General features: G+C 36.3%; 1 protein-coding gene and 2 long non-coding RNA genes across 6 annotated transcripts; 1 reads left to right on the forward strand and 2 right to left on the reverse strand.

Moving 5' to 3' along the window:
* Positions 1-1493: 1493 nt before the first annotated feature.
* On the reverse strand, positions 1494-4102 carry LOC112749917 (uncharacterized). Of its 4 annotated transcripts, none has more exons than XM_025798350.3 (5): positions 3872-4102; positions 3645-3785; positions 3007-3106; positions 2049-2262; positions 1494-1962 (listed from the first exon to the last, which is right to left on the reverse strand). In XM_025798350.3, exons 1-5 carry the CDS (start codon positions 3905-3907, stop codon positions 1893-1895), a joined length of 561 nt encoding a protein of 186 aa, XP_025654135.1. In that variant the 5' UTR covers positions 3908-4102; the 3' UTR covers positions 1494-1892. The 4 variants fall into 4 exon arrangements, with proteins under 4 accessions (XP_025654135.1, XP_025654134.1, XP_025654133.1 ...); XM_025798349.3 differs by having other exon boundaries at positions 2049-2265; positions 3872-4048; XM_025798348.3 differs by having other exon boundaries at positions 3007-3112; positions 3872-4048.
* A 372-nt stretch (positions 4103-4474) lies between these two features.
* LOC112749919 (uncharacterized) lies at positions 4475-5628 on the forward strand. The gene is made up of 2 exons (XR_003175272.3): positions 4475-4911; positions 5228-5628. It is a non-coding gene; the product is annotated as an uncharacterized lncRNA (long non-coding RNA).
* Positions 5629-7285: 1657 nt separating this feature from the next.
* On the reverse strand, positions 7286-10547 carry LOC140179625 (uncharacterized). The gene is made up of 2 exons (XR_011873275.1): positions 10226-10547; positions 7286-7763 (listed from the first exon to the last, which is right to left on the reverse strand). It is a non-coding gene; the product is annotated as an uncharacterized lncRNA (long non-coding RNA).
* Between the last annotated feature and the right edge of the window lie 14320 nt (positions 10548-24867).

The raw sequence follows: 24867 nt of genomic DNA on the forward strand, positions 1-24867 counted from the left end.
AATTTTATTGAATTTAATTTTTGGATATGTATTTAAATGATAATCTATTAATAATTAAAATTGCTAAAACTGAAACAAAAATCTTAAATTTTAAAATTTAAATTTCAGTTTTATTTAGTTTGTATTTCAAATGTGTATTTAGTTTTAAAAAGACACTAAATATATTTAGATGTGTTTGTTTCAATTTTTTTTAAATTATTGTAATAAAAAACTGAACAAAAAATCACTAATAAAGGATACCTAATGGTACTGTTTTACGTGACTCAGGGAGTTCCCATCTTGCTGTTTAGTAGGACTGGAACAAGCACATGGACGAAACTCAACAACTACTAGATGGGGATGGAGAGGAAGTTGTAAGTTGTAACTGGATTCTTCCATTTCTGAGTTAGAAGTCAAATATGTGTCATGATAAATGGCCTATAGCAAGATATAACTTGTTCTTACCGTCTATTATGTTTGGTCTGCAGTTCTTATTCTTTTTCATCTTTCGTTGGAATGTCTCGTTGAGTTCGTCATTTGATGAAGTAGGGGTTTCGGATTAGCGATTTAATTTTTCCCACGCACCTCAGTATGTATTAAACTCGATATTTTATGTTGATGACAACACAAGGTATCGTTAGCTTAGCATGATCTCTCACAACATCAGTATCATTTGTTTGGAGTAGGGGTGGCAAGCGGGGAAGCCCGCCCCGCCCCACCAGAAGCCCGTCTTTTGGCGGGCTACCAGCCCTGCCCTACCTAGTGAGGTGGTCCTAGAATCTCAGCCTGCCCCGCCTAACTGCGGGCTGGTGGGCTGGCGGGCTAAGCCTGTCAAAGTTCTTTTTTTTTTATACTATTAACTATTAAATAATATATATAATTTCACAATCATATTAATAAATTTATAATTTCTAAAGACATAAAAAATTATATTTTTTATATTCATAAATATTAAAATCTTTGTAATTATAAATATCTAATAAACATAATTATAAATCAAGTTTTCATCCAAAACATAAGTATAAATATTCTCTCCAAAACAAAATAAACATAATTTAAAACATAATTATAAATATTGTCTCCAAAATAATATAAAAATAATTCAAACCACTCAATTTTATCTTCATACTCTGTAAGTTAAGTTGGGGGAAGTTAGGTTTTGGCCAAAAAATTGTAAAAATACCCCCTCACTAAAAAAATACTAAGCCCGGCAGGAAAGTCCGCCCTACCCGCTAAAGCCCGCAGTTTAAGCGGTGTGGGTTAGGCGGGCTTTTGCTATTTGGCGGTCCCAATTTTCCAGTCCGATTCGTCTCTTTTAGCGAGTTACGCGGGTCGGTCCGGCAGGTTTAGTCTCGTTTGCCACCCCTTGTCTGGAGTCAAGGTCGTTCGTTCATTTGTCACTTTCAGCGTTCTTTCTTTTGTCCCTGAATTGCACACTATTTCTTACAAAATGGGAAACAAGCCTTTAGGGACGGATGCGTTTGTGTCAGCCGCGTAGGCAAACACTATACAAGTATATTCAATATTGGTTTTCTTTTATTTTCCTCTGCTCAAGTTGAAACTATAATTGACAACATACATATACATATACATATATATGCTTAAAACAAGGAGTAAGATTAACGTTCATCACATGCTAATTCATTTCATCAACGTAAGAGCAAAACAGTGATTTCTGATTCTCCACATGCACTGCGATAGGCTAAACTAATGCGCAATGCCGTGTGATCTGTTTTGTCTTCCGTTGGCATAAACATGTCTTCTGTGTTTGCATTTATCTATCGTCGTAATCGCCAGTAGCCAAATGCACATTTCTATTCTGGTGTATGTTCTGTCTTTTCTCTGCAACGCATGCCCTTTTATCCGCATGTATATATGTATACCCTATAATCGGGGTTCATTGAAATCAATCATCAGTCATCTGAATTTTGCTTACTGATTGCAAGAGTGAAGTATATCAGCAACATTGTTCCCATGCTTGACCTGTTTTTGTTCCACAGCATCACCAATTAGCTAGAGCAAATCAAAAGACAGAGAGTAATAAGATGACAAAGGATAAGTGTACTTACAAGGTAGCGAAGAACAGGAGTACCCTTCTAGGGTCAAGGGCCCACAAAGAAGAGCGTCGGAAACTATTTCTACGAGTAAGAGATTTGGCACCTTCTGCAGCGGTGGTGCCGGTGGGTGTTACAGGAATCTGATGATGGATGTGTGGGTTGATGGAATGATCGATGGACCCTACTCCCAGTAGTGCGGCCTTTTCGGGCGTGCATGACCCACCAACTGCTGCACACAACTTCAATCATCAATTCCACCCATCATACCAATACAAAGAAAAAAAAACTATACATATACAATATATACAAGTGGTAAAAGGGAATTTGTTATATCTATTTCACAACTTGTAGCCCCAAGTCCCCAACCCCCGAAACTACCATTGCAATGTACTTGCACCAAACTAGGCATGTAAATGTAATGTAATCATTCACTTTCCCCTAACCAACTAGCTAGCCATGTAAATGTAATCATCCTTCTGCTATATATGTTTGACCCCGCAGTCGTAGGGTCCTCTTTCACTTTCACTTACAGCCTATACATATATAACGGATAGATGTTTATCATTCTATATGATGATGATGATAGAGACTGCGATTATAATAATCCAGCAAGGCGAGACCTTCAATCAGGGGCACCCCACACATGCACAGCTTGGTAATAAAATATTTTTAATTAATTGAGACATAAACAAATTAAGGTATGGAGGAATGAAGGACAAGTTTATTTTGTCACCTCTGTGGTTGTGTTCTACTCTTACTGTCTTACATCTACAATGAACCATGGCCAGCTAGCATTTCTGAGCTAATAATAATGCAAACAAACAAATGCGGTGATAATTACATTATATTATAATTCTGTTCAACTAAAACAAAAGAAACAATATAGGTGGATCGCATGGTCCCCCCTGGCTATATCAGATATTCATATAAAACAAAATATAATATAATTTGCAAGGAAATACAAGAGTACCTTTTGGTGAGGATGTAGCAGTATCCCTATCATGAAGTGTTGCATTTTCATTCACCTTCCTCTCGCCCCCACGCTGAGATCCTTTCCTCGAAAGGCTCCTCTGCAACTTTTTTTTTAAAGTTATTTTTAAAAATAAAATTTATAAGTAAGACTAAAAGGGTTACACAGTTAAAATGGTTAAATTAGATAGCCTGCTGACGCTGTAATTTTAACCTTTCATAATCCGTTCAAAATAAATGTTAAGGGCGAAGTAATTGGTAGTACTAGCAATAATCTTGAGAAAGACACTTGAACCAGTGGGCGCCAAAAAACAAAAAAAAAAAAGGAAAAAAGAAAAATCAATGGATATTGTCCTTTCAGTTCAGTGTATAATACTAATAATAAATTAACGACAGTGGCAATGTTCATTTCTTTTTAATATTAATATATAGGGAAAATGGCAGCATGATTGCGAAGTTTAGCATTAAGATTAATAAGTGCAATAGGCCAACAGCAATAATAATGCACCGAAAAAAATAATAAAAAAAGTGAGACTAGTAACTTTGAGCTTTGAGGAGTCTAAATTATGAATAAATTGGAGCAAGAGAAGAAAGAGAAGAGTAAATATGATTTAGGAAAGTAGAGAGGGAGAGGAGTACCGTGATTCTGGTATTATTATTAGGAGGAGGAGTGGTGGTGGTGGTGGTGGCGGCGGCGGCGGTGGTGGTGGGAAAAGAGGAAGAGAAGGCATTGATGTGTATGACAAAGCTATCGGCAGCAAAGCGATCCGAATCCAGAGGCTGATGACAAATGGCAATGGAACAGTTACAAATTAAAGAATTAAAGAATTAAGAAAGCAAGGTAGCTAATGAAGAAGGATTCTTGCCAACTTAGGAGTTTCCGCTATTTCCATCGCGCGCATACACTCGAATTGACCCCCCAAGGCTGTGTATATTTTTCCCCACAGTCCCAACCAGAAGAGAGAGAGAGAGAGAGCGGCAAAGGCACACGACACAGTAGATCACAGATGCATTTTGTCTCTGCGGACTTTCGTTTATATCATTTTGGAGTGCGTCTTTTCCCTCTCGCCTTTTCATCTAAGTTAAATATTCTTCTCACGTGAATTTTAGTCTACCCATACACTTTCATCTTTTCCAACTAGTTTCAATTAAATTTAGATGTTTGCTACTATACAATCATAAATTTATACGTACCGATACAATAAAAACAAGAACAAATTAAAATACGACATTTGGATTATATTTTTCACATCAGTAATTAATTTTTTTTTAAATATATATCATATCAATATTTTTACTAAACTATCTTTATATTTTAATAAAAATAAAAAATATTTTTTTATTTAATATTATAAAAAGATTTAAATATCCTTTTTCTTTTTATATTAAACAAAAACTATTCTAATCCTTTTAATTTACTCAAAATTCAATTAACCTTAATTTGAACCAAATTAAAAATTAAAATCACAATACATTTGATTATTCATATACTAGAAAATTACTTGATCTCTCATGAACCCTAATCTAATATCTGATATCCCATTCATAACAAAAAGAAGAACACACCTAAAAAATAAAATTATTCTTTATCATTGTATACCAATCTACCAATAAAATACATCCTCACCTCTAATCTCCTCCCCGAACAGCAGCAGCAGCTTATCTTCACCTTCTCCCTCCCTTGCAGCCGTGCTCTGTCTCCATCGTTCTTCACGCTTCACGCAGTAGCAGCACGCACGAGCAGCCGCCTTATCGTTCTCCACGCATCAACAGCCTTGTGTCGCCCTCCGTGCAGTGCAGCCATCGTGTCGTCCTCCACGTAGCAGCAACCCCGTATCGCTCTCCGTGCCTTCCTCCACTCCTCCCTGCAGTTGCCACTCTCTGTGTAACATGGTAGTTTCCAAAGGTGTGTAACAAATATACCCAGTTCATTTTGTGGCATTCAAATTGAAGTAAATAATTCAGTGTTTTGGTGATTCAATATTAACTTTCTATATTTTTGTAATGTACAGAGCACCAATGAAAAACTGTTATTGACTTAGCTGGTAGACTTGTAGTCGTTGACTTGGTGGAATATATTGTAGCTAAGAATTATTGATCTTTAATTTCTATGAACAATTGCAAAGGCTTTAATTTGTTTAGTTGTTTTTATTGTGTTATGTTATGTCTATATAAACCAATTGCTTTGGATCCTCAATTGCAATATATCCTTGATTTTGCAGGTTCGGTCCAGTGAACTTGTTCTGGAGTACACGCTAGACAAAGCAATGACATTGTTTTTGGCATGCCTCAAGGATTTTGCAGAATTTGCCAAGTCCAAAGATCAAGAAAATAATATTCCACCTGAGAAATGTTTCAAACTTTCATATAAGTACCATCGCATATAATACTAATACATATTAATTGTAGTGAGTTTTATCTTTGGACACTGACCAAATGCCTAAAAATTTACCTTCCACTGTTTCACATTTAGATCATCATTACTCTTAATTGTCGGATGAAGAGAAATTTGGTGTTGGTGTCATCAAATTTAAATCCTTTGGAATTACATTTCATGCCTTTTGCTAAGTATGTTGATGAAGAATTATGGAGGGAATAATACCCAAGGGTTCATTTTTTCTAATCTCTGAGAGAGTAATGTGATGTGACTCAAGGCATAACTTATGATATCCATGAGCATGTTATTTAATTAGTCATAGCTGATGGAATTTATGTTGCTTTTGAACAAATGCATGAGATTTACAGCTCTTCGAGTCTTTTCTGCAAAGAGGAAAGAACCAAAGTAAGTCTGCTCTGTGTCCATAATCTCTTCTGGTGCATATCCAGGCTGGATTTCTATCTCTGCTCTTCCCTTTCTTTATTAAATACAAAAATACAGATAGTAGACTGTAGAATGGGAATGAGCTAAGCTTTACTATGTTTGTGCTTTGATGTGGACTGGTATTTATGAACAATTCTTTACATGCCTTCATATCAGATCTCTAAATCACATGTTTAGTAATTGATAAATTTTGCTTATCTATAAATAGTTTGTGAGCTGAGTTTTTCACTGATAATAGTTCTTGAAATTTTTCTGAAGGTTTGCTTTTTCAAGACCTTTACATTTGGGTGTTGGATCTTGCATTAAATTTTATCCAAACAAATTTCTTCTTTACTTGAGAGCCCAAAGTTGGCTGTGAAATAGAATAAACTTTCACATGGGTCAAAAGTTGCTTCATTGTTTCTTTCACGTAGGGCTTAATACATCCAATTTAGGGGTGGCAACGGGGCGGGTAGGGGAGGATTTTTGCTCTACCCGACCTCGCCCCGCCTTACAATAACTCGCATAAAACCCGCCCCGCTCATACCCGCGGGTAGTAAATGGTTGAACCCTAACCCGCCCCCGCGGGTACCCGCCCCGCCCCTACCCGCCCCTATAATTATTAAAATCTAATAAATAAAATTAAATTTCAAAATTTATTTAACCATCATCACATTCATAACATAAATTAAAGTAAATTTTTAAATATGATACAATATTATCAATCATTTTACTAATTATTTTCTATATATTACACATTATATATTAAAATTATATATTATATATATACCGGGGCGGGTAGTACCTAAACCCGTCCCCGCCCCGCTAAAAACCCGCCCCGGTGCGGGGCGGATAATTACCCGCCCCGAACGGATAGGGGCGAGGTGGGTACCCGCGGGTTCGGATGGAGTTGCCATCCCTAATCCAATTATTCATATTTCGACGATTCCCACCATTTTTATTTATTTTTTGTTTTGTTTGTTTGTTTCCAGTATTAGGTATACTTGTTAGTTTGTGGTATTTAAGAAATGACAGATTTTTGGGCTAATTTGCAGGATTGATAATGACAAAGTGCAAAACTATTCCATCAATCAAAGCTTTAATAAGCAGGAAAATTGAACAAAAGCTCTCAAGTACACGGGCAAGCGGGAAAGCCTGCCCCGCCCCGCCCGCCAGAAGCGCGCTCTTTGGCGGGCTGGCCCGCCTCGCCCCGCCTAGTGAGGCGGTCCCAAAATCCCAACCGCCCCGCCTAATGGTGGGTTGGCGGGCCAGCGGGCCGGCGGGCTAAGCCCGCCAAATATTCTCTTTTTTTTTTTACTTTTAACTATTAAATAATATATAAAGGCATAAAAAATCTCTTCTATTTTTTATTTTTAACTATTATAATTTCTAAAAGTATAAACAAATTATAATTTTAACATTCACAAACATTAAAGTCTTTGTAATTATAAATATCTAATAAACATAATTATAAACCAAGTTTTCATCCAAAACATAATTAGGGATAAGTACTTTTTTCGTCCCCAAGGTCTGGGGTCGAAATCAAAATCGTCCCCGACCTTTTTTTCTTATTAAAATCATCCTCAACGTTACAAAACGTTATAAAATTGTCATTTTTTACTTCAATTTTCTTTTTTTTACAAAATTACCCTTTATTATTAAAAAATTATAAAATAAATAAATAAAAAAGAAGAAAAGGGGGTGGGGACCAGGGAGAGAAAGAAAGGGGGGGAGGCCGCGAGAAAAAAGGGGGGAGGGGGAGGAGGGGGAGAGAAGGGGGACTGCCGCCCTGCACTGCCGTCCTGCCGCACCACATCGCACCGCCGCCCTACCGCACCGCACCGCACCACCGCACGACCATCTTCTTCTTCTTCTTGTTGTTGTTGTTGTTGTTGTTGTTGTTGTTGTTGTTGTTGTTGTTGTTGTTGTTGTTGTTGTTGTTGTTGTTGTTGTTGTTGCTGTTAAAGTACAATACATGTTAAGGTTGTCACAAAAAAGGATTCATGTTAATAGATTTTATTTTATTTTTTTCATTAAGTAATTTAGTTGAATATAAGAGTTGTTAGAGTTTAGTTTAGTTGAATGCTATGATGTACTGGTGCTGATATGCAAAATATCCTCTAATATTCTTGTTATTGAATCCAAACATATTCGTGCGTGGTTGGATTACAGTTTACAAACAGGAGTTTGTATAAAATTGATTTTGCAAACTTGATTTTGATCAAAAGTAAGTTTGTAGTAAAATAAATGTTGTTTGGATTACACTACTCAAAATTACTTTTAGATAAAAAATTGTTAAAATAGATATCAATTTAAATAATTTTTGTATATTATCTTGTCATTTTAATTTAAATATTTTGATAGATCTTATTAATTAATTTTATAATAAAATTAATATTTATATACTAAAATAAAAATAACATATAAAAATTGACAAAATATATTTTTGACTAAAACTAACAAAATATAAATTTTAGAGAGTACTAAGAATAATAAAAAAAATTAAATATTTACTTTAGTAGTGATTGAAATAAATCAAAAAATTTTGATGATATTTTTATATAGTATATTTTTAGTACTCTTAGTATTCTTGTATGCTATAATTTTTTACTATTATTATTATTTACGATTAATTTTTTGTTTAATTCACTTTACCTAATAAGATTAATAAATTATATTATAAAAAGATAATAAAAAATAATACAAAAAAAAGCATAATTATAAAAATGTATCATGTCAAATAAATAATTAACAAAGAACAAAAATAATAAATAATAGAAAAAAAAGTTCATATAAACAGAAATAATAAAAATTTCATAAATAATACAATAACATGCGTAAAGGATAAAGTTGGTAAAAGATAAATAAAGATTGAACGTTGATGGCTAAAAGCCCGTTAGTGAAACGAAGAAGCTCAAAATGGTTGCTTCCACGTGATTTTGAATGCAAAATCACTTCTGCGCTCATGAATAAAAAATTTGCCAAACCAAAAATTGAAACTTTCAAAAAAATCTAAACGTGCTTCTTCTCTTCTAACCCTTCAACAATATACAAACATAAAAGTTCATATGGGATCGTATCTTACATTTGACTCAAAAAATCAAAGAAAATAGAAAAAGAAAGTTGTATCTACAATGTTTATCTTTCAGAAGGAATACATTTTCACTTAAAACAACGAATAAAATATGTCATGAAAGAATTGGATTCGCTTGACAAGTTAGCTTCAGAAAATCCCAACATATTTTCTAAGTTCTGGGAATCAACCTTGACCATGAATGATGGATCTTCACCACCTGTTTTCCAAACCTACCAAGTTCCTCTCCAATTACCCAATCACATCAAATAAAGTTTCCTATCATCTAAATATATGACTCGATTCAATTTTGCATCAATACATTAACCGTCTATAATGCACTGAATAAACTTTTTCTCTGCTTAATTTTAAATTGAACAGATCTTTTATAATCACAAAAATAAATAATTCTTTCAAATTTTAAGCTAATAAGGCATTCCAGTGAGATTTTTGAGTGAATTTTTTTTAACTGCTTCGACTAAACTAAACCATTCTATATAATTGTGATGATCCTATGCCTTGAGTAATACTGACATTATATATATCTACGAGCAATTATACTGAGAGGTTAATCTAACGTAAGATAATTTTATCAAAAGCCTTAGAAACCAAGGAAATTGGATTCTTGATTTGCCAGTAAGCAAAAACAACCAAATAGAAAATTAGAAATTTTAAAAACCTAGATTTCGTAAAAAAGTGAATCGAAGACATGAAGACCTAACAAATTTGAAGCCCGCTTCTAATAGAAAAGCTCTACTTCTAATCATTTATTCAAAACAGAAAAAGCCTTTCACTGACCCCTGTGCTGGAAAAAAGAACTAGTAGCAAAATTTGCATTTCCATACATAGAAAAAGGCATGGATTCAACTTACAAATCAAAACACAACTTCACAATTCAACTCACAAATCACAAAGAACTAGTAAAACAAATTTACAATTCAACTCACAAATCAAAAAACAAATTCACAACTCACATTTAAATATCTAAGTGAAGCAAACACAATGCAGAGTGCGTGTAGAACAACCTCAGGATTGTTCACATACATGTCACAACCCACATTCAGCATAAACGGAGCATTTGTCAACAATCCAGAGACTCTAGTCTGTTCATAATTTTGAAGCAAAAGACTCAATAATAAGTTTTCATCATGTCACATTGGAGTTTTTAGCTACAATATATTCCACCAAGTCAACGACTACAAGTCTACAAGCTAAGTCAATAACAGTTTTTTATTGGTGCTCTGTACATTGCAAAAATATAGAAAGTTAATATTGAATCACCAAAACACTGAATTATTTACTTCAATTTGAATGCCACGAAATGAACTGGGTATATTTGTTACACACCTTTGGAAACTACCATGTTACACAGAGAGTGGCAACTACAGGGAGGAGTGGAGGAAGGCACGGAGAGCGATACGGAGTTGCTGCTACGTGGAGGACGACACGATGGCTGCACTGCACGGAGGGCGACACAGGGCTGTTGATGCGTGGAGAACGATAAGGCGGCTGCTCGTGCGTGCTGCTACTACGTGAAGCGTGAAGAACGATGGAGACAGAGCACGGCTGCAAGGGAGGGAGAAGGTGAAGATAAGCTGCTGCTGCTGTTCGGGGAGGAGATTAGAGGTGAGGATGTATTTTATTGGTAGATTGGTATATAATGATAAAGAATAATTTTATTTTTTAGGTGTGTTCTTCTTTTTGTTATGAATGGGATATCAGATTAGGGTTCATGAGAGATCAAGTAATTTTCTAGTATATGAATAATCAAATGTATTGTGATTTTAATTTTTAATTTGGTTCAAATTAAGGTTAATTGAATTTTGAGTAAATTAAAAGGATTAGAATAGTTTTTGTTTAATATAAAAAGAAAAAGGATATTTAAGTCTTTTTATAATATTAAATAAAAAAATATTTTTTATTTTTATTAAAATATAAGGATAGTTTAGTAAAAATATTGATATGATATATATTTAAAGAAAAAAAAATTAATTACTGATGTGGAAAATATAATCCAAGTTTCGTGTTTTAATTTGTTCTTGTTTTTATTGTACCGGTACGTATAAATTTATCATCGTACCATAGCAAACACCTTAAATTTATGGCAAATTTGGATTGGTCTATGACTATGAGTAGTTTTTTTTTTAATAAAAAATTATAATATTCATATTTGAAGTAAATTTTAAAATTAAATTATAACTTTTAAAATAATTATTTAAATACATATAAAAAAATTTTTAAAAATGATTTTTTTATAATAATTTTTTTTATTTTTTTAAATAAATACTTTAAAATTAAAAAATTAAACAGAAAATAATTTATTTATAAGTTATTTTTAATATAAATATTTATTGTTTAAATTTTTTTCGAAAAAAAACTTAAATATTGGTTAAAGACTCTCATACAATTATTTTTGCATAAAATTAATAGTTATACGTAGTTTAATAATAATTTGATTAAATATTTTAAATTATCTATCAAATTTTAACTAACAATTTTAAGTAAAGAAAATTTGCACATAAATTTTGAAAAAAAAATTGTCAACTCTCGTGTAGGTACATTTTGTTTTGTTATTTCAAAGCTGCATTAGTGCTTGCACATTTACCACTTGTTAGTCGTTACTTTATCAATTATCAATTTATCTTTTGGGTTAACCACTAATTATACCCCCGAATTTTGTAAACGCTGACAATAATGCCCCTCACTTTTATTATCGACAAAAATATCGTTGGATAATTTAAAAACGTGCACCAAATGCCCGTCCGGCAAGTGATGTCTTCTCCGTTGACGGAAGTGTGTGATGTGGCAAACGAAAAAGCTTGTGTGGCAAACGGAAAGCTTACCTGGACCCGTTCCCAAATTTTCTAATTCATTAACCCTAATCCCCAATTGCAAAATGAGAACGTGATGCATCTGAGTAGCCGTTCAACCATGGATGCAGCAGGTATGAAGCGAAGGTCTGCGTCAATGGAAGGACAAGTGCAAGACAACTCCATAAAAAGGAGGGCGTAGGAGTTCCTCTCAGAAATTTCTGAAATTGACTACTGGACCCGCCTAGAAGCATCTGTTACCAAGCTGCAAGAAGCTATGGAACAACTTAAGGAAGAACAGCAGAATCAAAACTGCATGCTCTGCAAACTGCTGAAGGAACAGGAGAAGCAGGGGCGTGAGCTACAGGAGCTGAAGCGCCAGAAGCTCTCCCTTGAAGGACCAAGCACCCCACAGACTGAGGGAGCATCCACTTCTCAAAATTAAGGTTGTTGAGTCCTAACTCTGTGATAACCTTTATTATTAAGAGTCTATTTTAAGAGTCATTTATTTTTCTGTTTTTTTTTTTAACTTTTCTGTCTTCTATTATTATTAGTTTGCTCTTATATTTATTTTTGAGTCTTATTGTCATTCCATGATTAATAAAATTTAAAGCTTATGTCTTAAAGCTATGAATGTCCTATGAATCCATCACCTTTCTTAAATAAAAAGTGTTTTTAATTGAAAAAGAAAAAGAAGTACATGAATTTCAAATTTTAAAACAGTTTAATTATTTTGATGTGGTGGCAATACTCTTGTTTTCTGAATGAATGCTTGAACAGTGCATATGTTTGAATTTGTTGTTTATGAATGTTAAAATTGTTGGCTCTTGAAAGAATGATGAAAAAGGAGAAGTGTTATTGATAATCTGAAAAATAAAAAAAATTGATTCTTGAAACAAGAAAAAGTAGTGAATAGAAAAGAAAAAAAAAAGAAGAGAGGATGATATGCGAAAAAAAAAGAGAAGAAAAAGAAAGAAAAAGCAAGCAGAAGAAGCCAATAGCCCTTTAAACCAAAAGGCAAGGGTAATAAAAAGGATCCAAGGCTTTGAGCATCAGTGGATAGGAGGGCCCTCAGGAATAAAATCCTGGCCTAAGCGGCTAAACCAAGCTGTCCCTAATCATGTGCTTGTGGCGTGAAGGTGTCAAGTGAAAACTTGAGACTGAGCAGTTAAAGTCGTGGTCCAAAGCAAAAAAAAGAGTGTGCTTAAGAGCTTTGGACACCTCTAATTAGGGACTCTAGCAAAGCTGAGTCACAATCTGAAAAGGTTCACCCAGTTATGTGTCTGTGGCATTTATGTATCCGGTGGTAATACTGGAAAATAAAATGCTTTGGGTCACGGCCAAGACTCATAAAGTAGCTGTGTTCAAGAATCAACACACTTAACTAGGAGAATCAATAACACTATCTGAATTTTGAGTTCCTATAGATGTCAATCATTCTGAACTTCAAAGGAAAAAGTGAGATGCCAAAACTGTTCAGAAGCAAAAAGCTAATATCCCCGCTCATCTAATTAAGACTGATCTTCATAGATATTTTTGAAATTCATTGTATATTCTCTTCTTTTTATCCTATTTGATTTTCAGTTGCTTGGGGACAAGCAACAATTTAAGTTTGGTGTTGTGATGAGCGGATAATTTATACGCTTTTTGGTATTATTTTTAGTATGTTTTCAATAGATTTTAGTTAGTTTTTATTATATTTTTATCAGTTTTTATTTAAAATTCACTTTTCTGGACTTTACTATGAGTTTGTGTATTTTTCTGTGATTTCAGGTATTTTTTGCTTGAAATTGAGGGACCTGAGCAAAAATCTGATTCAGAGGCTGAAAAAGGACTGCAGATGCTGTTGGATTCAGACCTCCCTGCACTCGAAGTGGATTTTCTGGAGCTACAGAAGCCTAATTGGCGCTATCTCAATTGCGTTGGAAAGTAGACATCCTGGGCTTTCCAGCAATATATAATAGTCCATACTTTGCCCAAGATTTGATGGCCCAAACCGGCATTCCAAGTCAGCTTAAGAATTCTGGCGTTTAACACCAGAACTGGCATAAAAGCTGGAGTTAAACGCCCAAACTGGCACAAAAACTGGCGTTTAATTCCAAGAAAAGTCTCTACACATGAAAGCTTCAATGATCAACCCAATCACACACCAAGTGGGTCCCCGAAGTGGATTTTTACACTAAACACCCTAGCTTACTCATTTTCTGTAACCCTAGGTCACTAGTTTTACTATAAAAACTACTTTTAGTAATTCATCTTGTACCTCACGACATTCTACACATTTCATATTGTATCTTCTACGGCATGAGTCTCTAAACCCCATTGTTGGGGGTGAGAAGCTCTGCTGTTCTTCATGAATTAATGCAATTACTACCGTTTTCCATTCTATCACGCTTGCTTCTATTCTAAGATATTCATTCGCACTTCAACTTAATGAATGTGATGATCCGTGACACTCATCATCATTCTCACCTATGAATGCGTTCCTGACAACCACCTCCATTCTATCTTAGATTGAATGAATATCTCTTAGCCTCATGATTCAGATCAGAGTCTTCGTGGTATAAGCTAGAATTATTGGCGGCTATTCCTAAGATCCGAAACGTCCAAACCTTGTCTGTGGTATTCTGAGTAGGATCTGGGAAGGGATGACTATGACGAGCTTCAAACTCGCGAGTGTTGGGCGTAGTGACAGACGCAAAAGGATCAATGGATCCTATTCCGACATGATCGAGAACTGACAGATGATTAGCCGTGCGGTGACAGCGCATTTGGAACATTTTCACTGAGAGGACGGGAAGTAGCCATTGACAACGGTGATGCCCAACATAAAGCTTGCCATGGAAGGAGTCTTGCGTGCATGAAGAAGAAGACAGTAGGAAAGCAGAGATTCAAAAGACAAAGCATCTCCAAAACCTCAACATGTTCTCCATTACTGCAAAACAAGTATTTATTTCATGTTCTTTTACTTTTTACAATTAAATCTGAGAATTATTGATATTCTGACTAAGAGTTACAAGATAACCATAGCTTGCTTCAAGTCGACAATCTCCGTGGGATCGACCCTTACTCACTTAAGGTATTACTTGGACGACCCAGTGCACTTGCTGGTTAGTTGTGCGGAATTGCAAAAGTGTGATTGTGATTTCGTGCACCAAGTTTTTGGCGCCGTTGCCGAGGATTGTTCGAGTTTTGACAACTGACGGTTTATTTTGTTGCTTAGATTAGGAATAATTTATTTTGGTTTAGAGTCTTTTATTTGAGTTTAGTTTTATATTTTAAGTTTGTTGTCAATTGCATGCTGTTATTTTCTTTCAGTTTTTCGAATTTTCATGTTCTTAGTTCTTTCTTGATCTTTAAAATTTCTAAGTTTGGTGTCTTCTTTGTGTTTTCCTTTATATTTTGGAAAATTTGTGTTTAATTTTCCAAAAATTTTAAGTTTGGTCTCCCTTGTGCTTTTATATACTTAAAAAATTTTTCAAAAAAGTGTTCTTGGTGTTCATCTTGACATTCAAAGTTTTCTTGTTTGCTCTCTTTGTTTTGATCTAAAATTTCTAGGTTTAGTGTCATTTTGTTATTTTTCTCTTTCATCATTAAAATTCAAAAATCAAAAAAATATCTTTTCCTTATTTTACTCATAAATTTCGAAATTTTGCATTAAATTAGTCAAAGATTTTTAAAATCATATCTTTTTTTTAGTCAAGTCAAAATTATAATTTAAAAAATTGATCTTTTCAAATCTTTTTAATTTCTTCAATCATATCTTTTCAATCATATCTCTTTTTTTTTAAATTGCAATCATATCTTCTTAATCATATCTTCTTCAAAATAATTTTCAATCATATTTTTTTGATTGCTCTTTCCAAAATCTTTTTAAGCAATTAATTAATTTAGTTTTCAATTTGCTTTTATTTTCTTCTAATTTTTGAAAGTTCTATTTTATTTTTTTATTTATTTCGTTTTATTTTATTCGGTTAATTTTAATTAAAATAAAATAAAAATAAAAATATATTTTATTTGCAATCCACATCATCTCCCTTTCTCCATCATGGACCTAAGTGGAAATGAGCAGTCCAGAAGGACTCTAGGGTCATATGCTAACCCCATTACAGCTGCATATGGGAGTAGCATCTGTATACCTCCCATCAAAGCAAGCAGTTTTGAGCTAAATCCTCAGCTCATTATCATGGTGCAGCAAAATTGTCAGTATTCTGGTCTTCCACAGGAAGAACCTACTGAGTTTTTGGCACAGTTCTTACAAATTGCTGACACAGTACGTGATAAAGAAGTGAATCAGGATGTCTACAGATTATTACTGTTTCTATTTGCTGTAAAAGATCAAGCTAAGAGGTGGTTAAATAACTAACCCACAGCAAGTATAAAAACATGGAGATAGTTATCAGACAAATTCCTGAATCAATTTTACCCTCCAAAAAGGATGACACAGCTAAGGCTGGACATCCAAGGCTTTAAACAAGAGGATCATGAATCCCTCTATAATGCCTGGGAGAGGTACAGAGGGATGCTAAGGAAATGCCCCTCTGAAATGTTTTCAGAGTGGGTACAGTTAGACATCTTCTACTATGGGCTTACAGAAAGAGCTCAAATGTCTCTAGACCACTCAGCTGGTGGATCTATACACATGAGAAAGACGATTGAAAAAGCTCAAGAACTCATAGATACGGTTGCTAGAAATCAGCATCTGTACTCAAGCCGTGAGTCCTCTATAAAAGAAGAGGCTAGGACAGTAACTACTGATCCAAATCCTCAAGAACAGATTGTTGAACTTAATCAGCAATTACTCCTTATGACAAAACAATTAGCAGAAATTAAAGAGATGTTCCAAGACACTAAAAAGGCTAACAAGAATATGGAAGCACAATTGAATCAGACAAGACAGCAGCTATCTAAACAGATAACAGAAGAATGCCAAGCTGTCCAATTAAGGAGCGGAAAGACATTGAATAATTCAGCTCAAAGTAGCAGAAAGCCAAGAAAGGAACAACTGACAGAGGATGACCAAACCACTGCCCAAAATCCCTCTGAGGACAGCAAGAGCCCAGAGAGGAATTATTTTGGCGTTCAAACGCCAGAAAATGGTGAAAAGCTGGCGTTAAACACCCAGTGGATGCCCACTTCTGGCGTTCAAACGCTAGAAAAGGGTGGGAAGCTGGCGTTAAACGCCCATCCAGCATCCAATCCTGGCGTTCAAACGCCAATGAGGGATCAGACACCTGCAAGTGCTGATAGTAACCCCTCTAAGAAGGCTTCTCCAACCACCTCTGTAAGGAATTAACCTGCAGCAACTAAGGTTGAAGAATATAAAGCCAAGATGCCTTATCCTCAGAAACTCCGCCAAGCGGAGCAGGATAAACAACTTGTCCGCTTTGCAGACTATCTCAGGACTCTTGAAATAAAGATCCCATTTGCAGAGGCACTTGAGCACATACCCTCTTATGCTAAGTTCATGAAAGAGATCTTAAGTCATAAGAAGGATTAGAGAGAAACTGAAAAAGTTTTTCTCACTGAAAAATGCAGTGCAGTCATTCTGAAAAGCTTACCAGAGAAGCTTACAGATCCAGAAAGCTTTATGATACCGTGCACATTAGAGGGTGCTTGCACCAAGACAGCTCTATGTGACCTTAGAGCAAGTATCAACCTAATACCTGCATCCACTATCAGAAAGCTTGGCTTGACTGAAGAAGTCAAACCAACCCGGATATGTCTTCAACTTGCTGATAGCTCCATTAAATATCCATCAGGCCTAATTGAGGACATGATTGTCAAGGTTGGGCCATTTGCCTTTCCCACTGACTTTGTAGTGCTGGAAATGGAGGAGCACAAGAGTGCAACTCTCATTCTAGGAAGATCTTTCCTAGCAACTGGATGAACTCTTATTGATGTACAAAAAGGGGAAGTGACCCTGAGAGTCAATGAGGATGAGTTCAAGTTAAATGCTGTTAAAGCCATGCAACATCCAGACACATCAAATGACTGCATAAGCACTGATATTATTGACTCTTTGGTGGAAGAGATCAACATGACTGAGAGTCTTGAATCAGAGCTAGAGGACATCTTTAAAGATGTTCAGCCTGATTTGGAGGAACCAGAGGAAATAAAAGAACCTCTAAAAATCCCTCAGGAAGAGGAGAAACCTCCTAAACCCGAGCTCAAACCACTACCACCATCCCTAAAATATGCATTTTTTGGGAGAGGGTGACACTTTTCCAGTGATCATAAGCTCTGCTTTAAATACACAAGAAGAGAAAGCACTAATTCAAGTGCTAAGGACACACAAGACAGCTCTTTGGTGGTCCATAAGTGATCTTAAGGGCATTAGCCCAGCAAGATGCATGCACAAGATCCTATTAGAGGATGATACTAAGCCAGTGGTTCAACCACAGAGGCGGCTAAATCCAACCATGAAGGAGGTGGTGCAGAAAGAGGTCACTAAGTTACTAGAGGCTGGGATTATTTATCCTATTTCTGATAGTCCCTGGGTGAGCCCTGTCCAAGTTGTCCCCAAGAAGGGAGGCATGACAGTAGTTCATAATGAAAAGAATGAACTGGTTCCCACAAGAACAGTTACAGGGTGGCGTATGTGTATTGACTACAGAAGGCTCAATACAGCCACCAGAAAGGATCATTTTTCTTTACCATTCATAGACCAGATGCTAGAGAGACTAGCAGGCCATGAATACTACTGCTTTTTGGATGGCTATTCAGGCTACAACCAAATTGCAGTGGATCCTCAAGACCAAGAGAAAACAGCATTCACATGTCCATCGGGAGTATTTGCTTACAGAAGAATACCTTTTGGTCTGTGCAATGCACCTGCAACCTTTCAGAGGTGCATGCTCTCTATCTTCTCTGATATGGTAGAGAAGTTTCTGGAAGTCTTCATGGATAACTTTTTAGTATTTGGAGACTCATTCAGCTCCTGTCTTGATCATCTAGCACTTGTCCTGAAAAGGTGCCAAGAGACTAACCTGGTCTTAAACTGGGAAAAATGTCACTTTATGGTGACTGAAGGAATTGTCCTTGGGCACAAAATTTCAAGCAAGGGAATAGAGGTAGATCAAGCCAAGGTAGAGGTGATTGAAAAATTACCACCACCTGCCAATGTTAAGGCAATCAGAAGCTTTCTGGGGCATGCAGGATTCTATAGGAGGTTCATAAAGGATTTTTCAAAAATTGCAAAACCTCTAAGCAACCTGCTAGCTGCTGACACGCCATTTGTGTTTGACACAGAGTGTCTGTAGGTGTTTGAAACCCTGAAAGCCAAGCTGGTCACAGCACCAGTCATCTTTGCACCCGACTGGACATTACCATTCGAATTAATATGTGATGCCAGTGACCATGCCATTGGTGCAGTGTTGGGACAAAGGCATAACAAGATTCTGCACATCATTTACTATGCCATTCGTGTTCTAAATGACGCACAGAAGAATTACACAACCACAGAAAAAGAGCTGCTAGTAGTGGTTTATGCCATTGACAAGTTTAGATCTTATTTAGTAGGATCAAAAGTGATTGTGTACACTGACCATGCTGCTCTTAAATATTTACTCACAAAGCAGGATTCAAAACCCAGGCTCATAAGATAGGTGTTGCTTCTGCAAGAGTTTGATATAGAAATAAGAGACAGAAAAGAGACAGAGAACTAGGTAGCTGATCACCTGTCCCGGATAGAACCAGTAGCTGGGGCATCCCTCCCTTCTACTGAGATCTCTGAGACCTTTCCAGATGAGCAACTCTTTACCATTCAGGAAGCACCATGGTTTACAGACATTGCAAATTACAAAGCTGTGAGGTTCATACCCCAGGAGTACAGCAGGGTGCAAAAGAAAAAACTAATTTCTGATGCAAAGTACTACTTGTGGGATGAACCATATCTCTTTAAGAGATGTGCAGATGGAATGATCCGCAGATGCGTCCCTAGAGAGGAGGCACAGAAGATCCTGTGGCATTGCCATGGATCACAGTATGGAGGACACTTTGGAAGTGAGCGCACAGCCACTAAAGTCCTCCAATGTGGCTTCTACTGGCCTACTCTCTATAGAGATGCCTGAGAGTTTATGCGTAACTGTGACAGTTGCCAAAGAGTTGGCAACTTACCTCATGGTTACTCCATGCCTCAACAAGGGATCTTAGAGATTGAGTTGTTTGATGTATGGGGTATTGACTTCATGGGTCCTTTTCCACCATTATACTCAAACACTTACATTCTGGTGGCAGTAGACTACGTATCTAAATGGGTGGAGGCAATTGCCACACCCACTAATGATACCAAGACTGTGCTGAAGTTCCTCTAGAAACATATTTTCAGCAGATTTGGTGTTCCCAAAGTACTAATCAGTGATGGGGGCACCCATTTCTACAATAAACAGCTTTACTCTGTCATGGTCCGATATGGAATCAGCCACAAAGTAGCAACTTCGTATCATCCACAGACAAATGGGCAGGCTGAAGTCTCTAATAGAGAGCTAAAAAAATTCCTGGAATGGACTGTAATTGCTCGTAGAAAGGATTGGGCAAAGAGCTTAGATGATACTATGTGGGCATACAGAACAGCATTCAAGACTCCTATAGGAACCTCTTCATACCAGCTTGTGTATGGCAAGGCCTGTCATCTGTCCGTGGAACTGGAACATAAAGCCTACTGGGCAACCAGATTCCTAAACCTGGATGCTAAGTTAGCTGGTGAGAAAAGATTGCTCTAGCTAAATGAGCTAGAGGAGTTCAGACTCAATGCTTTTGAAAATGCAAAAATTTATAAGAAAAAAGCAAAAAAGTGGCATGACAAGAAATTGTCATCCAGAGTCTTTGAGCCAGGACAAAAAGTTCTGCTGTTCAACTCTAGGCTTAGATTATTCCCCGGGAAATTAAAATCCCGGTGGAGGGGACCATATGTGATTACAGGAGTGTCACCATATGGATATGTTGAGCTTCAAGATATTAATTCTGACAAAAAGTTCATTGTTAATGGACAAAGAATCAAACATTATCTTGAAAGTAATTTTGAGCAAGAATGCTCAAAACTGAGGCTTGAATGAAGCTCAGTAGAGGTCTAGCTAAAGATAATAAAGAAGCGCTTACTGGGAGGCAATCCAGCCATTAGCAGGTTATTTGTTTTAAATAATACCTGTAGAAATTTGATATACACTTTCTTCAAAGGTTAATCATCAAAATTGAAGGAATTCACAGCGTTACAGAAGGATTCAGCGCAAAAAGCAGAGAAAAGGAGCTTGCTGACAAGAAAATGCCAGTAAAGGGCATTTTGGGCGTTAAACGCCAGAATGGGTACCATTCTGGGCGTTTAACGCCAGAATTGCAGCATCCTAGGCATTCAGCAAAATGTCCAGTGATAAAGGGGTTTCTGGCGTTTAACGCCAGCCAGGGTACCTGGCTGGGCGTTAAACGCCCATAATGGCCAACAATTGGGCGTTAAACGCGAGAATGGATACCATTCTGGGCGTTTAACACCAGAAAGGCAGGGGGAGGAGATTTTGTTTCCAAATTCAAATTTTTTTTCAAATTTTCATGTTTTAACTCATAATTTTTTCCATAAACATGTTTCAAACTTTCATTATTCACCCTCAATTTTCAAAAATTCAACAATTCTTTAAATCTCTTTTTCAATTTTCTTTCAAATCCTTCCCAAATCTTCTTCAAAAACTCAAGTATCTTTTCAATTTCTTTTCAAATCTTTTCAAACCCATCATATCATCTCTTATTTCTTATATGCATGACCAAATTATCAGATTTAATCCCTTTATATCTTTTTCAATCGAAAATCTCATCTTTTTCATATCATGGTTTTATTTTCTTCCATCAATCATATCTCTATGCATATCTCTTTCAAAATTTTCGAAATCCCTCCCCTCCTCTTATAAATACACATTCGGCCATCCCTTCCTCTCCACCATTCGAATTTGCCTCTTCCCCTCTCTCTCCCCTTTCCTTTCTTTTGCTTGAGGGCAAGCAAACCTCTAAGTTTGGTGTGTTTTTCCGTGATCACTGAGCTAAGACTCATCAAGATCATGGCACCTAAGGGAAAGCAAACCAAATCAAGAGGCAAGAAAGAGAATACTCCAAAGAGTCTTTGGAATCAAGAGAGGTTCCTAACCAAAGAACATGCAGACCATTACCACAAAATAATGGGTCTGAGGTCAGTGATCCCGGAAGTTAAATTCAATATGAAAGAAGATGAATATCCGAAGATCCAAGAGCAAATTCGAAACAGAGGATGGGAAATTCTAGCTAATCCTGAAACAAAGGTTGGAAGAAACATGGTTCAGGAATTCTACTCAAATCTGTGGCTAACAGATAAGCAGAGAATAACTGGAACCTCCTTTCATACCTACCGAACCATGGTCAGAGGGAGGCTTATTTACTTCCATCTGGACAAAATAAGAGAGGTCTTCAAATTGTCTCAACTACAAGATGATCCAGAATCCTTTAATAGGAGAATGGTGAGAGTAGATAAGGGGTTGGATCAAGTTCTAGAGGACATATGCCTCCCTGGAACTAAGTGGATAACCAATTCAAAAGGTGTCCCAAACCAACTCAAGAGGGGAGATCTCAAACTAGTTGCAAGAGGCTGGTTGGACTTCATTGGGCGTTCTATATTGCCCACTAGCAACCGCTCTGAGGTCACTGTCAAAAGAGCAGTGATGATTCATTGTATTATGCTTGGAAAAGAAGTGGAGATTCATCATCTGATTTCTTGTGAGATTTACACAATTGCAAACAAGAACTCCACTGAAGCCAAACTGGCCTACCCAAGCTTAATTTCTCTGCTATGTAAAGATGCTGGGGTGAGGATGGGAATAGATGAATTCATCCCAATCGAACACCCAATCACCAAGAAGTCAATGGAAGGACAAGTGCAAGACAACTCCATAAAAAGGAGGGCGCAGGAGTTCCTCCCAGAAATTCCTGAAATTGACTACTGGACCCGCCTAGAAGCATCTGTTACCAAGCTGCAAGAAGCCATGGAACAACTTAAGGAAGAACAGCAGAATCAAAACTGCATGCTCTGCAAACTGCTGAAAGAACAGGAGAAGCAGGGGCGTGAGCTACAGGAGCTGAAGCGCCAGAAGCTCTCCCTTGAAGGACCAAGCACCCCACAGATTGAGGGAGCATCCACTTCTCAAAATCAAGGTTGTTGAGTCCTAACTCTGTGATAACCTTTATTATTAAGAGTCTATTTTAAGAGTCATTTATTTTTCTGTTTTTTTTTTTTACTTTTCTGTCTTCTATTATTATTAGTTTGCTCTTATATTTATTTTTGAGTCTTATTGTCATTCCATGATTAATAAAATTTAAAGTTTATGTCTTAAAGCTATGAATGTCCTATGAATCCATCACCTTTCTTAAATAAAAAGTGTTTTTAATTGAAAAAGAAAAAGAAGTACATGAATTTCAAATTTTAAAACAGTTTAATTATTTTGATGTGGTGGCAATACTCTTGTTTTTTGAATGAATGCTTGAACAGTGCATATGTTTGAATTTGTTGTTTATGAATATTAAAATTGTTGGCTCTTGAAAGAATGATGGAAAAGGAGAAGTGTTATTGATAATTTGAAAAATAAAAAAAATTGATTCTTGAAGCAAGAAAAAACAGTGAATAGAAAAAAAAAAGAAGAGAGGATGATATGTGAAAAAAAAAAGGAGAAGAAAAAGAAAGAAAAAGCAAGCAGAAGAAGCCAATAGCCCTTTAAACCAAAAGGCAAGGGTAATAAAAAGGATCCAATGCTTTGAGCATCAGTGGATAGGAGGGCCCTCAGGAATAAAATCCTGGCCTAAGCGGCTAAACCAAGCTGTCCCTAACCATGTGCTTGTGGCGTGAAGGTGTCAAGTGAAAACTTGAGACTGAGCGGTTAAAGTCGTGGTCCAAAGCAAAAAAAAGAGTGTGCTTAAGAGCTCTGGACACCTCTAATTGGGGACTCTAGCAAAGCTAAGTCACAATCTGAAAAGGTTCACCCAGTTATGTGTCTGTGGCATTTATGTATCCGGTGGTAATACTGAAAAACAAAATGCTTTGGGTCACGGCCAAGACTCATAAAGTAGCTGTGTTCAAGAATCAACACACTTAACTAGGAGAATCAATAACACTATCTGAATTCTGAGTTCCTATAGATGCCAATCATTCTGAACTTCAAAGGAAAAAGTGAGATGCCAAAACTGTTCAGAAGCAAAAAGCTAATATCCCCGCTCATCTAATTAAGACTGATCTTCATAGATATTTTAGAAATTCATTATATATTCTCTTCTTTTTATCCTATTTGATTTTCAGTTGCTTGGGGACAAGCAACAATTTAAGTTTGGTGTTGTGATGAGCGAATAATTTATACGCTTTTTGGTATTATTTTTAGTATGTTTTCAATAAATTTTAGTTAGTTTTTATTATATTTTTATCAGTTTTTATTTAAAATTCACTTTTCTGGACTTTACTATGAGTTTGTGTGTTTTTCTGTGATTTCAGGTATTTTTTGGCTCAAATTGAGGGACCTGAGCAAAAATCTGATTCAGAGGCTGAAAAAGGACTGCAGATGCTGTTGGATTCTGACCTCCCTGCACTCGAAGTAGATTTTCTGGAGCTATAGAAACCCAATTGGTGCGCTCTTAATTGCGTTGGAAAGTAGACATCCTGGACTTTCCAGAAATATATAATAGTCCATACTTTGCCCAATATTTGATGGCCCAAACTGGCGTTCTAAGTCAGCTTAAGAATTTTGGTGTTTAACGCCAGAACTGGCATAAAAGCTGGAGTTAAACGCCCAAACTGGCACAAAAACTGGCGTTTAACTCCAAGAAAAGTCTCTACACATGAAAGCTTCAATGCTCAGCCCAATCACACACCAAGTGGGCCCCGGAAGTGGATTTTTATACTAAACACCCTAGCTTACTCATTTTCTGTAACCCTAGGTCACTAGTTTTACTATAAAAACTACTTTTAGTAATTCATCTTGTACCTCACGACATTCTACACGTTTCATATTGTATCTTCTACGGCATGAGTCTCTAAACCCCATTGTTGGGGGTGAGGAGCTCTGCTGTTCTTCTTGAATTAATGCAATTACTACCGTTTTCCATTCTATCACGCTTGCTTCTATTCTAAGATATTCATTCGCACTTCAACCTGATGAATGTGATGATCCGTGACACTCATCA

This window comes from Arachis hypogaea, chromosome 15 (assembly GCF_003086295.3).
Source record: "Arachis hypogaea cultivar Tifrunner chromosome 15, arahy.Tifrunner.gnm2.J5K5, whole genome shotgun sequence".
NCBI lineage: Eukaryota > Viridiplantae > Streptophyta > Magnoliopsida > Fabales > Fabaceae > Arachis > Arachis hypogaea.